We start from the raw sequence: 15,661 nt of genomic DNA on the forward strand, positions 1-15,661 counted from the left end.
ACATACACATATAATTTTAATTCTATTAATGTTTATTTTTGTTTTTAAAAAAATGATTGTTCCCCATTATGTTTTTAACTGTCAGGGAAAAGCTGTGTGGGTGAGTAAACATTTAAAATAAACATATTGCAATAATAATAATAAGGCACATCCCTTCTTCACTGGACACGGGAATTCCCTGTGCCAAATTTCTTTAGATTTCGGCCAATGTGTAATAAACCTCCTAGGCCAAAGCAGGCGTCCTTACCTGCTTTCAAACCAAAACAAAGGGCAATTTTGCAGGGCGCCCTGATTCTGCCACTCGGCGACAGAGGCGGCGGCGGCGACGACAACAAGATGCGCCGCTTGGGAGCCGGAAGTTTCCTCGGAAAGCGATCGCGCCGCCTCCCCTTCGAGCGGAAGCCGCTCCGTGACGCCATTTCCCCGTCGCCGGCGCAAGTTTTTTCTCTCGCTTCCGCTTCCCTTTCCCGTTGCTGGTATTGCTACGTGTCCAACCAGGCGGTGAGTCTCGAGGGGAGTCGTGTTTCGGGGGGGGGCCGGCGGGGGGGAGCAGCGCAGTCACGGGAGCCCAGAAGCGAGAGGCGGGGGCGCCGGAGGGAGCAGCCCTGACTCGCAGCGGCGGGACCAGAACTCGGGGGCCCTTCCTCGTCTCCGCGGCTGAGGGAAGGCGGGGGGGGGGGTTGCTGCCCCAGTTCTGCGCCTGGAAATGCCGCGTGTCTCCCAGGCAGAGGCCACGCGACGGTTCATGTATCGCTGTCTTCGCCCCCCCCCCAAAAAAGAGGGGGGTAAGGAAAGGGGGGGCACATCTGATCACGTCACACACACACTGGAAACTTGTGCTCACTGTGTTCCTAATTAAATATTGGCCAAATAGGAGGTTTGATACGAAGCACTTCTGAAGGTTTGTAACCCTTTCTGCGCCTAAATCACGAATTGCAGTGTTTTTTCTAAACTTTGTCATTGGCTTCAGGACACAGCCGCGTGTAATAAGGCGGTGGGGAGAGAGGGGCGGAAACTTATTTAACTTACCTCTAGGGTATTATATTACCACCAGGTTTTTTTCAATGTCACTGCTCCCCCATCCTCCACTCTGGTCAACTGTACTTCCGAGTTCTCCCAAATGTTAAAAGGTATTGCAGATTTGCCTCCTTTTGAGCAACTGAATATTCCTACACTGAATGGGGGCGGGGGAGCTATGAAGCTTGGGAGCCTCAGTGTCGGCTAACCATAATTGGTGATGGTGTAAAATGAGTGCATTACTGTTGCACTATAGCTTCATACAAATGACCAAATTCCCTGAGCTCATTATCGTTCACTAGTGCAACAAAAAATATTAAAGGAACATGTTGGAGATCTCTAAAATGACACCGTAGATGCTGGGGTATATTAGCATTGTTTTAAGTGAACATCAATATAATGTCTTTTTTTTACCAGTTAAATAAAAAAATGCTAACAAAAATTGGGAACTTGCAAGAACAACTTTATTTGCTGTATAGGAGCTTTGTGGTTTGAATTGAAGGCAATTTCTAAGCCTGATTTGGAATGATTGCATATGAAAAAAAATCCTAATAAGTTGGTATGTTGGTTCTTTTTCTTGCAGAATATCATGGATCAAGTAATGCAGTTTGTGGAACCTAGTCGTCAGTTTGTGAAAGATTCCATCAGGCTTGTTAAACGATGCACAAAGCCAGATAGGAAAGGTAAAGCCACCAAGAAGAAAAACACTGAATGTTTTTGTGACATTGCAGAGTAGAATAAAATGTAATAAACAGGTTATTCCTGTAGATGACAATAAACACAAGTTCCTGTGTTTAATATATTTTCATTTTGTTGGTAAAATATTTAGTAGGTTTTTTAAAGAGGAGATCAATGCTGCATTTTTAACAGGCAAAAACCCCCAACAATCTAAAATATATAGCTGAGCTCATATGCCTAAGAGCTATGCAACAGTGTGGTTTCTGATAGATGGCTAGAGGCTTTGCTTTTGAATGGGGTGAAGATAGTGATTCTGAGCAAGAGTCTAGAAGTGTGCTTGTCATCTTGTCCCTGATGAGCATATTCTGGGAACACAGCATCAGCAAGAGCGCCCATCCTCCTGAGCCGAGAGAGCTCTCTGTCATTGGAGCCTTCGAGTAACTTGGAAAGGAACAAGGCTTTCTTAGTCCTGGTGTGACAGGGTAGAGTTCCACTCTGCCTCCCCAACCCAGCTCACTCCATGCAGCTGTGTTGGGCCTCAAGCTCAATGTGATGTTAGACAACACCCTGACCCTCCCAGGTTTGGTGAGGGAAGGTTGTAGTGAGCACAAATTGACAAAATTGTAGACCCTGCAAAAAATTCTTCGGATTAAGTGTATAGTTACACTATGGAATCTGGTTAGAGATATTAAGCCCATGATGTGGGTGATTATGATGTCTTGCAGACCTCTTTCCTTGACTTTCTCTCTTTCATCTATTTCCTGTGGACCACTCTTCTTTTTTAGGGTCTTTTCCTCCCTTCCTTCCTTGCCTAGCTCTTCTGTAACATCAGATCATTGAATATGTTACAAGATGGAAAATAGTGGCAGCATAGGCATAAATTCTTGAAGATTTAATGATTACTTAAGGTGCCATCACATGTGGCATATTTAGCCTGTAGAGAAGAAGAGCTTTCCAAACTGTGTGTTGTGACATGTTAGTGTGTTAGCTGCAGTGGTCCTCTAGGGGCTGGTAAGGGGTTACTTTAATCTCTGGTTTGCTAGTCACAAAATAATGCACGTATAAAAAGTGTTTCACCAACATGAAAAGTTTGGAAAGCTCTGCTCAAGAGGGAGATCCCCCCCCCCCCCCCAAAAAAAGTTCTGGGCATTCAGTATCACTGTCAATGGTGTGCATAGAATCATGAATCATAGAATTGGAAGGGACCACAAGGGTCATCTAGGCCAACCCCCTGCAATGCACAAATCTTTTGGCCAACATGGGACTCAAACCTCTAACCCCGAGAGGAATTCTGATAATCCCTGGATCCCCAATTACATTCAGGAACCAATGTGAATCAATATATAAGCTTTATTATTGATGCCATAGGTCACCACAGTATAAATACAGCAAGCTGTCATTTTGATGTATTTAGCAAACATAAACACAAATACAGAAAAAAGAAAAAGAAAAACACCTCCCTAATTTAATCAATGCAATATCTTCAATCAGATATACAGGTGTTAAAAATGCAATAAAACAAAAACACATCCCACTCCCCCCTATGTTTTTTTGAACCTGGCTTGTATTTTCTTAGCTGCCACATCAATTATGCTATGTGGGTGAAAATGTCTTTGCCTGCAGCAATATACATATTTGGTCCAGGAGTCGTTTGACAGACTAAAGGATACAAGGTGGCAATTGTGCTCAGGGTGCTCATATAAGGAGCAGCTTATATGATTGCCATCTTCAGATATCTGAAGGGGTATCACACGGAAGAGGGAGCAAGCTTGCTTTCTCCTGCATGGGAGGGTAGAACCATTAGATTCAAGTTACAAGAAGAACTTTCTGACAGTGTGAACTGTTCAACAGTTGAGCAGACTCCCTCAGGAGGATGTGGACTCTTGTTGCTTAGAGGTTTTTAACAGAGGTTGGATGGCCGTCTGCCATGAATGCTTTTAGCTGAGATTCCTGCATTGCAGGGGGTTGGACTGGATGACCCTTGGTGTCCCTTCCAACTCTACAATTCTATGATTTTATGATTCTAACTTAGCAAGTTATGGGAGACATGGGCCCTTTAATTTGGAAAGTGTAGGCATTTTGTAAGTTGGGGAGGGGAGGGGGAGGCCAGCATGTGCTCAGTGAGTAGGCAGGGTGGTGATGGTCACACACTTATTTTCAAATAATAACCAGATTTAAATTAGAAAAACTTCATATTCTCCTCCAATTGTTCAAGTATTCCTGGCTAAATATTTGGTTGTAACACATTTGGTTGTAATTATTCAAAATTCATTTAAGAGTACATTTTTAAAATACATTTTTTTTAATTCCAGAATTCCAGAAGATTGCTATGGCAACAGCAATAGGATTTGCAATAATGGGATTTATTGGTTTCTTTGTAAAACTGATCCATATTCCAATCAACAACATCATTGTGTAAGTACATGCATCATAATTGATATTGCTGGTATAAAACAACAACAACTTGTGAGCAATGTATTAAAATTGGATTTTTGTGCACTCTGCTGTGATCTCTGGCTCTCATGATGTCGTCTTTATAATCCTGTATGCACTGGCATACTTAAATAACATAGATATCTACTTGGAATCTGCACTATGTATTCCCTTGGCCTGAAAGTGGAGATGAGCGCCACGCTCCAACTGGACTTAACCATCCAAGGGTCCTTTACCTTTTTGCCTTATTTATTTAAAGTATGTGCAGGCTACTTTTCTATTGCTTACAGAAGGGAAAGGCATGCTGCTAAAAACAAATAGGATGATACACTTTAAGTAAAGATTTTTCGATTTTAAAAAAAAGGTGGGGACATTACTTTAAAAACAAAATAGTAAAATGCTATTAAGTGCCTCTGTGATTGTGTTGTCTTTTTTTTCTTTTTTACAGGGGTGGCTGAATGCTGCATCAAGAAGACATGTAACTTGATTTTGCTTGTGGTAACAAAAGAGAACATTCTGGCCTTTCTGGCATAATCTTCCTAAATCATCTTTTGCTACTTGTCATTATAAACAGATTTTAAAGTAAAACTGGTGTGGCTTCTTAGTTGGTTAATACAAGCACGTGTAGGCCAATGTCGGCCACTGACTTAAGACTTAAAACTTTATGCTTAGTAAACTGAATGCTCAATCTCTTCAGTGTCTGGGGAGGGGAGCATCAATAGTTGAATAAACTGAGCAGCGCATGGACACTCCAAACTCTTTACAGTGGTACCTCAGGTTAAGAACTTAACTCGCTCTGGAGGTCCGTTCTTAACCTGAAACTGTTCTTAACCTGAAGTACCACTTTAGCTAATGGGGCCTCCTGTTGCCGCCACATGATATCTGTTCTCATCCTGAAGCAAAGTTCTTAACCCGAGGTACTATTTCTGGGTTAGTGGAGTCAGTAACCTGAAGCGTCTGTAACCTGAAGCGTCTGTAACCCGAGGTACCACTGTATAACCTTTGCATACAAACATAGTTCTGATTGCCTCTTAAGATGTTCAGCACTGACAGAGCCCTTTTCTCTTAATTCCCTCATGTAATAGCAGAAGCAAAATCATAACAAGTCTGATATTTAAATATAGCCTTTATTAAATGCAAGAATTTGCATAACACTTGTTTAAAATGCGACATTAGGCCATCTTCCCTTTTTAAAAACAGACTGTTCATTTAAACTTTGGCAATTATAATTAAGTGTTTTAGCTCAAGAGTAGTTTTTGTTTCTTATAGATTATTGTAATTACCAGGGAGACACTCCACACATTTTCATTGTGTGCCTGCCTCTCCCCATCCCCTTTTAATACAAGCAAAAGTGGTCCCTGGAGCCCGTGATGTATGCATCCAAGCTGTCATCAGTGAGCATCCATTTGTATTTGGCCCCTGACACACACTATGCGCTAAATATAGATGAATGCAACAGAGGTTGCATGCATGGTTATTATATTATCATGGCAACTTATTTTGTGGGTTTTGGCTTGGGGTGCGCACTAATTGTTCCAGCCCACTGGCATGTTGATTGTGTTCTGCTGAAGAGAGCTATCAAATTTTCAGAACACAAAATTATACAGTGTTCTAGTCTCTAAGTTATTTATATCATCAAGTGATATAAATATCACTTTATCAGCCCTTCCAATCTTTAAAAAAATCCTATGCACAGTATATATAAAAAACACATCAATGTTCAGAATTCTAAAAAAGCTTACAATACAGCATTGCTCAAATAGCAAAAAACTAAAATCCTTGGCATTCTATAGATTGAAACTGCATAGAATCATAAACTCTTGAATTGGAGAAACCAGCTACTGCATGAAATCTAGATTTTGATAGTGCAATGACATTTTCCCAGAAAGCATTGCTTTAAGGCTTGAGCTGAACAAAAATAGCTGCTGAGAGTTTATGCACATCCTTTATCTTTGATGCCCATTGTCCAAAGCAAAGGTTTGTCTGTTTCAATGGTCACAACTCCAGACTCATCATAAGTGTTTGAAGTGCTGACGAGTGTCCCAAACTTTAGAATGCTTCTATCTGTAAGCAATGAGAAAGAAGGGTTAGCACAAGAGTTCCTGAAGTTTGAACCAACACAAAAATAAGGATAAAGTCAGTAGAACTGGTGCAGTGTAAGCCTGATCTTGAACATGTTTATTCAGGTGTGAGGCTGTCAAAGTTCAATGGAATTTACTCCTACATAAATGGGACATAGAAGACAACAGCTATGACGGCATGATAATAAAAGCTCCCCACAGCCCCCTGAAAGTATAGAAGTGTGTCTGATCAGTACTGCCAACACATGGTGGCGCTTTGATTGTCACGACTTCCTGCAAAGAGTCCCAGGCACTAGTTTTTTGAGTGCTGAAAACATGCTGTTACGATAGGTTTGCCTATCTACCCATGTGAACTTCATTTTTTGGGGGGCGGTTCTTAGCCCATCTAAAGTAGCATAATAGTGGCACAATGTGTCAGTGTGTCTGGCTGTTAACCAGAAAGTTGGTCCAAACACACCCAGGGATGGTTATGGGCAGGATTCCTGCATGGGGCTGGACTAGATGACCCTTGGGGATCGCTTCCAACTCTACAATTCCATGACACTTATTTTGCCCTGAGATAATTAGCCACAGAAATTATAGCAGGGATAGGCAACTGGCAGTTCAAGTGATGAATCGGACACCAGGGCTCCCATTCGAAGCCTCCAGCATGGCTCCTGATGACACCCACTCACTCCCTGTACATCACCAGTACATCTGATGGAGGTTTTGGCAAAGTTCTCCTTTACAGAAGTTAGAAAGGACTTTGGAGGTCATCTCTAACCCACTCCCTTCTCAGTGTAGCTACAACATCCCTGACAAATGGGTCTTTGCTTCAATGCTTTCAGCAACTCTTGACAGTCTGTTTCATTGCCAAGCAGCTTTTACTGTTAGGAAGCTTATCCCAATGCTTCACAGAAATCTGCTTTCATGCAGTTTCTACCCACTGGTTTCAGCGTTGGCCCCTGGAACAGAAGAAAACTAGTCTCAATCTTCTGCATGGCAGCCCTCTGCTGGCACCGAAATGTAGGCAAAGCATCTTCCCGCTATTTCAGAGCAAGAAGTAAATAGGTCTGTTAGAGGCCGAGTGAGCAGCAACTGAAGTGGGTGAAGGGAGGGCTCCATCTGTGGCTGCTTCCCAGGGGAAAGGGAGAGGAAAGAAAGCCTTTGCTTTCACCTACTTCATTTGAGAGTGAAGGAGAAAAGGACAAAGGCAATCAGTGCAATAAAATGACTCGCGGAAGATTTTTGTACTAGTGGGCTTTGTCCTTTTGTTTTTCTGTTGTGCGGTACAATCTTCTAGCTTTATGTGGAAGTGGGTCGGTGAAGTCAATGTCGCTCGCCCTTCAGTCCTACTCAATTCAAAAGACTGTCCGTGCTAAAAAATAGTTGCTAACCAGAGGACAAGGGTCTATAAAAACATGCTGCAAGATCTTGTTAGCCCCATTACTTTGTGTCTTATTAAATAGCATTTTATTTCCTTGCCATGTCTTGTAAAAGTGGAGGAAAAGGTTGTGCCTTCTTGCATGAAGACGTGTAGGGTAACTATTTGAGGCTGGACCTCTTTTATGTGGAACTTATTATGTAACCAACTAAAGGATAATACTATGGACTACTGACTTAACACACTTCCCGGGATATTACCTTTCTTCAAGTAGGAGATGAGACATATTTATAAGAGTAACAAACCTTTCAGCGTGGTAAGTGACACCAGTTAATTTTTTAATGTGTTGTTGGATATAATATAAAAAGGCTTTGCTCTACAGAGCTTTAAGAACATATGTGCCTATATCTGAAAAATAGGAGTAAGTGATGGAGAAAAGGGAATGATGTGGAACGGACACTGTGGAGCGGGGAAACAGTGGGATTTAGTGATAGGAAGTAAGGGGGAGGCTGATTAGTGTGGTAAAAAGACAGTGCAAGAAAGCGAGGGAAAGCAGATTACAAACGCATGTAATGTGAGAGTGAGGCTGATGAATTCTGGTGGGAAAGAGGCATAGATGGATGGAGGAATGACATGTCTACCCGTGTCCTTCAGCTGGAGTTCTGCCCATTAGTCATAGGGACTCTTCTGCCTATAGGTCCCACATTGCTCACTGAACGAATTGCCCCACCCCTCCATACAGGCTCAAATCCAGCCCAATGCAGTGCTTTCTTTCAGTCCCTGACAGTGAGCTGTTGCGCTGCAGTCCTTTGTCAACATGCTTAAGGATCCCACATTGTGGTCTCACTGTCCCACTGCATCATGGTTCCTCAGTCAGCCAGCTGAAAGTATCTGCATGGTGCTGTTTAGAGTCATCTACATAAACGACATGTTTAAGTTAGCCTAAGTGTTAATGTCTGACGTGGGGCAATGTCTGGAAGGAATGGTTACAGTTGATTCTACATATCTACTTTAGGTGGGGTATCCAAACAATAGGTTCTGCAGCACCATCCTCTCCCTATGGCTAAGATTCAGACAGTTTCCTGCAGCAATAGCTCTTAGTGAACAGTAGGTGGCACCTTTCATCTTTCCCTCCAAGCAGTTTTTCTTTCGCAAGGGCAGTTTACTGAAACACTACAAGAAATAACTGCTGCTATCAATTCATATAATTCATGTAAACAAGTGTTTTCATGCTCAGCAAACATGTCTAACTAGTGTAATTGTGAGCACATTTTAAAGCCAGCCAGCCAGCAACCAACCAACCAACTGTAGCTAGGATTAAGCAGAGGTAGCAAAGCTTACCAGTGAAAAACAATGGTTTGTTAGTATTTTTGGCACAGAGCTGTTTGGTGGTGATGCTTTGTGTCAGCAACAGGGAATCTGTGGTTTTCAGATGCATCCTCACCATCCCTGGCTGTTGGCCATGCTGCCAGAGGCTGAGGGGAGCTGGGCTCCCCCAACATCAGGAGGGCCATAGCTTCCCTCCCTTGTTTTACGGGGTGTGTGGCAGCACAATATCAACCCTGAGTAGTGTAACTGGATAAATTAATAATGTTTAGGATTTGTATTAAAACCTTCAGAGTGCTCAAAGCATTCTGCATACATTATCTAACAAATTCTTACGACCCTCCCTGCAAAATAGGATTCTTTTGGTTTGTGTTAAGTGGCCCAGCAAGTTCACAACCAGCGCCCCATTTGAACTGGGAACGTAATTGCTCACACTGCTAGCAATGAAAATGGAATGGTAGTTTACCAAAAAAAGTAAAGAAACAAAACTCCTTTCTGCATTCAGAGTATGTGAGGAGGGGGAGAAAGGCTCACTGCGCTTGCACCATTTGGACTATCTTTGAGTTTAGCAGTCCCAAATTACTGGTTTCCATGGATGACTGGAGATTTATTATTTAGAATACCATGTTTACAATCTTCTACAAAATTTCTAGCCCACATAGGTGGAGAGGTTGTGAAAATATGCCTTGAATAGAACACGCTTATATCTTTTGAGCAATGCTTCTCAAAAAAGGCCATGGTGGCTAGATAGGACACGAGGTGGCTGAATTTAAAGCAAAAGCACATTGCTGATTCCAATGATGAGATTTCATATGAGATCAACAAGGAACAAATGAAAAGGGAGGAACCCATGAGGCAAAGCCTACTGGTGTGACAGGGCTGCTAGGTGATTTGGGAAGAGAGGTATCTAACAAGAGCATTGCTGGCATGAATCTATCTTTTAAAAAGCAATAGAGGTAGGAAAGAAACATGAAATCTACATGTGCTAAAAGCATACCCTCCAACATTTCTCCAAAGAAAATAGGGACATCCCATTCCATAATGATAATTTTAATATTTATATTCCACACATCTTACTGGCTTGCCCAGCTACTTTGGATGGCTTCCAGTATATATAAAAACATAATAAAAAAATAACATTTTTAAAAAACCTTCCTTATCCAGGATTGCCTTCAGATGGCTTGGAGGTTGGATAACGTCATACCCTCCAACATTCCTCCAATGAAAATAGGGACATCCTAAAGAAAAGTGGGACATTCCAGGATCAAATCAGAAACAGGAACAGCTTCTCTAAATCAGGGATGTCCCTGGAAAATAGAGACACTTGGAGGGTCTGTAAGAGTCCTTCCTGAGCTGGAGTACCAACTGCAAAACTTTTTTTTGAATGCTCCCTGAAGTCAAAAACAACAGGCTTCCTGTGGATAGAAAGTTAGGCTATCAGGAAAAAGGCTAAGGTAGAACTTTTCTGCCTGATGTACTAGTTTTCAACATGAAGTGTTGGGTTTTTTTTTTAAAAAAATGGGGTAATTGTAAAAAAGTGATCCCTTCATTTACAATATGAATAAAAAACCAACCCTTTATTGAAAGTTTTTCATATTTCAACATGTAAATGTGTACACTGACTGCAAAATAACTTGAGATGTCACAAAAGTATATCCCAAACTGAACACCAAATAACAGAAGCCAACAATGAATGAATGAGTGAGGAAAAGATATAAACATACCATCATTGTATTACACACCTAATGTATAGAAAGCATAAAACATTTCAATAACCAAATCAATGGAGATTGTGAAAATAATTGTTTAGGTAACAAATCATATTGAAATAATTTCTGAGCACCTGGAGGCTTAACTGCTCCAGTTTGAACTGCTGTATGCTGTATACATGCTAATGAATATATATTCCATCCTCCCCCCCCCACCTCCGGTTATCCTACTTTTGTCTGCTAATTTTTTTCTAGCAGGGCAATCCCCCCGCCCCCCCCCTTTTGCCCACCAGCCTTGCAGAGTAAATGGTGCATTACCAGCGACAATGCCTTGCTATTACCAGACCAGCTGCTGCTCAAAGAAAAAGATTCAATGGAGTTGAATGCAAGTTCTGGGTTAGGAGAAATGATTTGTTTTACAACTGTCATGCGATTTCAATGACCACATCTCTTGTGGTGAACAAGTAAAAAGAAAACAAAATGAAGCAACTTTTAAGGAAGAATGGAACCTGTTCCCCACTCCTGTCACACGGTGGTGAACTAGTACAGAACCTCGTAGTTCTGAAGACTCGTGTCTTCAGGATTATGCTAATGACCTCAGAGCACAGAACCTCACACTGTTCTAAGGGTTCAGTTCTCCCTTAGGTTGTCTCCTGTACTTCCTGTGCACACATAAGGTCAAAACTCTGGTCGTTTCCATTACTGAATAAATAGGTAGAAGAATCTCTACAAGTCTGGACATTTGAAATATCTGATATTATTAATAAGTAATTAAAAGCTTTTAGTGAAATGAACACAACTTCCATCTTTTCCCATGAGGGAACTCAGGCATTATAAAATGACAGAAAATGACAATCAATAAGCTGAAATGTGTAAAGTGAAAATATTGAATTACAATTTTTTGCTTGCCTATTTCAATTTACTCGGAGAGTCCCCATGGAAGGAGCAAAATCTGCATTTAAATAGGGATGTTTTAGCAATGCACCAGCTTGCCTTTGTAGGCACTGGGTACCAGAAGAATAACACTCAACCGTTTTATTTTCTATCAAAATACACAATATGATTATGTGTGTGGAGCAAAAGCTTGCATATTCCATGTGTGCGCATTTACAGTGTGTCTCTGAATGGACATGAATTTAACACTCATCCAGGATCCTTGCCAGTGAGTCCCCAAGCATAAGACTTTACAGTCCTCAACACAAGAGAGTGGAAACCATCCATTTCTGTGGAACTCAGTAAAGGGATGCATGCGCATACAGTGGTACCTCGGGTTAAGAACTTAATTCGTTCTGGAGGTCCATTCTTAACCTGAAACTGTTCTTAACCTGAAGCACCACTTTAGCTAATGGGGCCTCCTGCTGCCGTCACACAATTTCTGTTCTCATCCTGAAGCAAAGTTCTTAACCCAAGGTACTATTTCTGGGTTAACGGAGTCTGCAACCTGAAGCGTATGTAATCTGAAGCGTCTGTAACCCAAGGTACCACTATAGGCCTGAGGGTGGTGGACTGTTAAAAGTCTTTGAGGGTTCCTAAATCAGAGAAGGCAGTGGCATTTCCCCAAGAAGGGGGATTTAGGGAGTTCTTCCCAGGTTAAAAGGCGCAAGTTTTCCTCCCTGCTCCTTGGGGGTACTTCTCCTGCTCACAAAGTTTAGAAGAATGAAAACAGACTTGTGGGTGTGTTGGACACTGTTCAGAGGAAACCTAGTTGAAGTGGCCTCACTCAGAGACCACTTTGGAGAACCTTGCTTATTGGGCGATATCAGGGCTGGCCTACCCAGAGGCAGCAGATCTGGCCTCCAAGGAACACACTGCAAGTCAGTCTTTACCCTTGCCTCCACCTTGTTCCTGATGTAGATCTTCACTCCCCACTCCTTCCCTGGCAGGGGCGTCATTTTATGGTTCACCTCAGGTGCCAAAATATATTGGGCTGGCCCCGGGTGATATACAAATACTGTAAATAAAACAAACAAATTATGCCAGTCCTGTTGGATCTTCAACGCTATGGTAAGGCACAATGTGACCAAAGTATACCAGTGGCAAGTTCTTTGTTGAAAAGGAATCCCTTGCAGTGTGTTTGTTCTCCTCTTGTGGCAAAGTGCATTCTAGATCAGTGTTTCCCAACTTTGGGCCTCTAGCTGTTTTTGAACTACAACTCCCATCACCCCTGACTAGCAAGACCAGTGGCAAGAGATGATGGGAATTGTAGTCCAAAAACAGCTGGAGGCCCAAGGTTGGGAAACACTGTTCTAGATTGCATTGATCACTCTGTGGGCACACCTAGTGCTCCACTGCTATTGCCCACTGCAAAGGATGACAAGCTGTTTTTTAGAGAAGCTTGTCCACAAGTATCAATCCGTTCACTGAGGAATCCCAGATGAGCTTCCAAAAAGGACCCAAAGGTTCTTTAGAACACAGTTTTTCAAATCACAGCCACAAAATGGTAAGATCCCTGGAAAATATTCTGGATATATGTGGAAGAAATTTGTAATGCCTGCCAACCATCCAACTGCCATCGTGTCACAGGTTTACAAGGGGCACAAATTGGCCCTTGGCCAAGCTTACATTGGCTGGCTGTTTCTGCCTTGTGGGCGCTGGATGGACAGGAGGTTAAGAGCCACTTTCTGCTGCTTGGCTCATAAAGCTCAGATTATGCGCAACAGCTTCTGATCAAATTAAACCTCATAACCAAGAGCTTTATTGCAAAGCTTTTAAGAATAAATGGTGCCATTACTTTTGAGAAGATAATGGTGTTTATGGAAACATGACATTATATTCTCACTAAAAAAGTAAAAAGAATAAATACATGCACACCACCCAAGTACCAGATCTATATTTTATAGACTGTTCTGCCTAAAGTTGGAGAATGCTAGAGTACGAGAAGGAGAAATGGATTGGCGCATACTGCCAACAGCACTGAAGTTCCTCTCTTCTCAACAGATCTATTCTTTAAAATGTCTGTTGGCGTACGCAGGACCATTACATTCCTGTTAGGAAAGAAACTGCACCTATCTTTATCCTCCTCAGAAGCAGAGTATCCTTATCACTTGTAAGGTGTCAGTACTTACCTGGGATCATTTATATGGGCATCAAAGCACCTCACCTTCCATCATCTGCATGACAAACATGCAAGTTCCCTTTTAAAACGAGCAGAAGCCACTTGGGGAAGGGCAATCAGGATTGGAGCAGCAGTGCCACACATGTGGTCCAGTTGCCCTTGCCCCAAAGCAGCCCCCCCCCCCCACCCTGCAAAGGCATTTTTCGAACTCCACAGAAGGAAAGCCACTGGCATGGTGATTTGGACCAGAGAAATGGTGGCTGAAGGGACAGTGAAACACTCTTTGTTCACTGACCCTGAAAGCAGACAAATGCGGAGGTGCTTGTCTATGACAGCTTCCATATTTGTATTGTGATGCTTAGATAGAGCCCACAGATTTGGGTGGAGGCTCCTTCCGCTAATGTTTTGCTGCCAACAGAGAGCCACATCCTCATCCCAAACTATTAATTGCTGCACTCAACAGGGCGCATGCAGATGGATTGGGGCAAATATGTTTTTTGTTACTCATATAAAAAAGAAATGGAGAAATGAACACAGATATGTTATTGTTGTGTATAATGATTATGAACTACTAGGGGCTGTACACATGTTCGCCTTGGTTGCCAGCACTGCCAACCCACCATCTCTTGCCAAACACCCTCCAGCTCTTGCCAAACTCCTCCCCTAGACCTTGCTAACCCCCACCCCCATAACCTCTCAGACCAGGGGTGAAGAGCTTTTCTAGCTCCCACTTTGTGGGCCAAACTTGACTGGTGTGTGAGGCAGCCCACCTGCCAATCTCCCAGCAACAGAGGTTGCTGATCCTTTCAGGCTTTTGGGACCCTTCCCCCACTTTCCCTCTGCCTCTCCACCACTTTAGTGGTACAAGAGAAAACGGCAGTGAGGGTCATAAATCCACTTCTCCTTTGCACCCCCAAAGTTGTAATGCAGAAGGAGAGGAGGGTTGCAAAAGACTTAGGCCTTCTCCTTTCCCCTTTTGCCACCACCATAGCCATGTGGGATTAAGAGTGGGTCCAGCAGGAGCAGCAGCGAAGGGAAGAGGACAGAAAGTGGAGGTCAGCCTGGGATCAGGGCAGCCGCAGCAGCAGATTACCAGGCTGGCCAGTCACCACTTCTGGTTGCTACCCTCCTCCTCGTTTCGCTCCTTCTGATGGACCAACTCTCCGCTCTAAATCACAGAATCATAGAATTGAGGCAGGGCGATCATGGCGGCAGAGGTCTGCGGTGAACGTTTATAAAGCTCAACAACTTTGGGTGGGTGCTCTTTCTAAAAAAAGCTGAGCAGTTTTGGGTGGGTGCTCCCCCTAAAAGAAGCTCAACAACTTTTCTAAATAAAAAAGCCCTGTCAATGTCCTTTTTAAAATTGTGGTGCCCAGAACTGGACACAGTATTCCAAGTGTGGGCCGAGTAAGGTAGAATAGAGTGGTAGTATTACTTCCCTTGATCTGGACATTAGACGTCTCTTGATTCAGCCTAAAAGAGTATTCACTTTTTTTGCTGCTGCATCACACTGTTGACTCATGTGAAACTTGTGGTCCACCAAGACCCCTAGATCCTTTTCACATGTACTGCTAGTAAGCCAGGTGTCCCCATCTTATATTTGTGCATCTGGTTCTTCCTGCCTAAGTGCAGAACCTTACATTTGTCTCCACTGAAATTCATTTTGTTAGCTTGCTGTTAAGGTCATTTTGAATTCTGATTCTTCCTTCTACACTACAGCATTAGCTACCACTCCCAGTTTGGTGACATCTGCAAATCTGATGAGCATCCCCTCAGTTCCTTCATCCAGGTTGTTTATAAAGATGTTGAACAACAACAGGCCCAGGACAGAACCCTGTGCCACCCCACTTGTCACTTTTTCTCAGGATGACGGGGAACCATAATGACTACTCTTTGGGTTCAGTCAGTCAACCAGCTACAAATCCCCCTAACAGTTATCTCGTTAAACCCACATTTTACCATCTTCCTCATGAGAATATCATGGGGGACTTTGTCAAAA

General features: G+C 42.7%; 2 protein-coding genes across 7 annotated transcripts in view; one reads left to right on the forward strand and one right to left on the reverse strand.

Moving 5' to 3' along the window:
• Positions 1–352: 352 nt before the first annotated feature.
• On the forward strand, positions 353–4,114 carry SEC61G (SEC61 translocon subunit gamma; the record flags this gene model as incomplete). The annotated part of the gene is made up of 3 exons (XM_083468903.1): positions 353–501; positions 1,601–1,700; positions 4,008–4,114. Exons 2-3 carry the CDS (start codon positions 1,607–1,609, stop codon positions 4,112–4,114), a joined length of 201 nt encoding a protein of 66 aa, XP_083325029.1. The 5' UTR covers positions 353–501; positions 1,601–1,606.
• Positions 4,115–5,236: 1,122 nt separating this feature from the next.
• TPK1 (thiamin pyrophosphokinase 1) overlaps positions 5,237–15,661 on the reverse strand; it is a 253,147-nt gene continuing 242,722 nt past the window's right edge. For 2 of the 6 annotated variants that reach the window (XM_083468887.1, XM_083468892.1), the window contains one exon: positions 5,237–6,192. In XM_083468887.1, the coding sequence (XP_083325013.1) occupies positions 6,062–6,192 (131 nt within the window). In that variant the 3' untranslated portion in view covers positions 5,237–6,061. The other 4 variants (XM_083468889.1, XR_014517943.1, XM_083468886.1 and 1 more) reach the window with 4 other exon arrangements.

This window comes from Podarcis liolepis (genome assembly GCF_965112155.1).
Source record: "Podarcis liolepis genome assembly, chromosome: 12".
Lineage (NCBI taxonomy): Eukaryota > Metazoa > Chordata > Lepidosauria > Squamata > Lacertidae > Podarcis > Podarcis liolepis.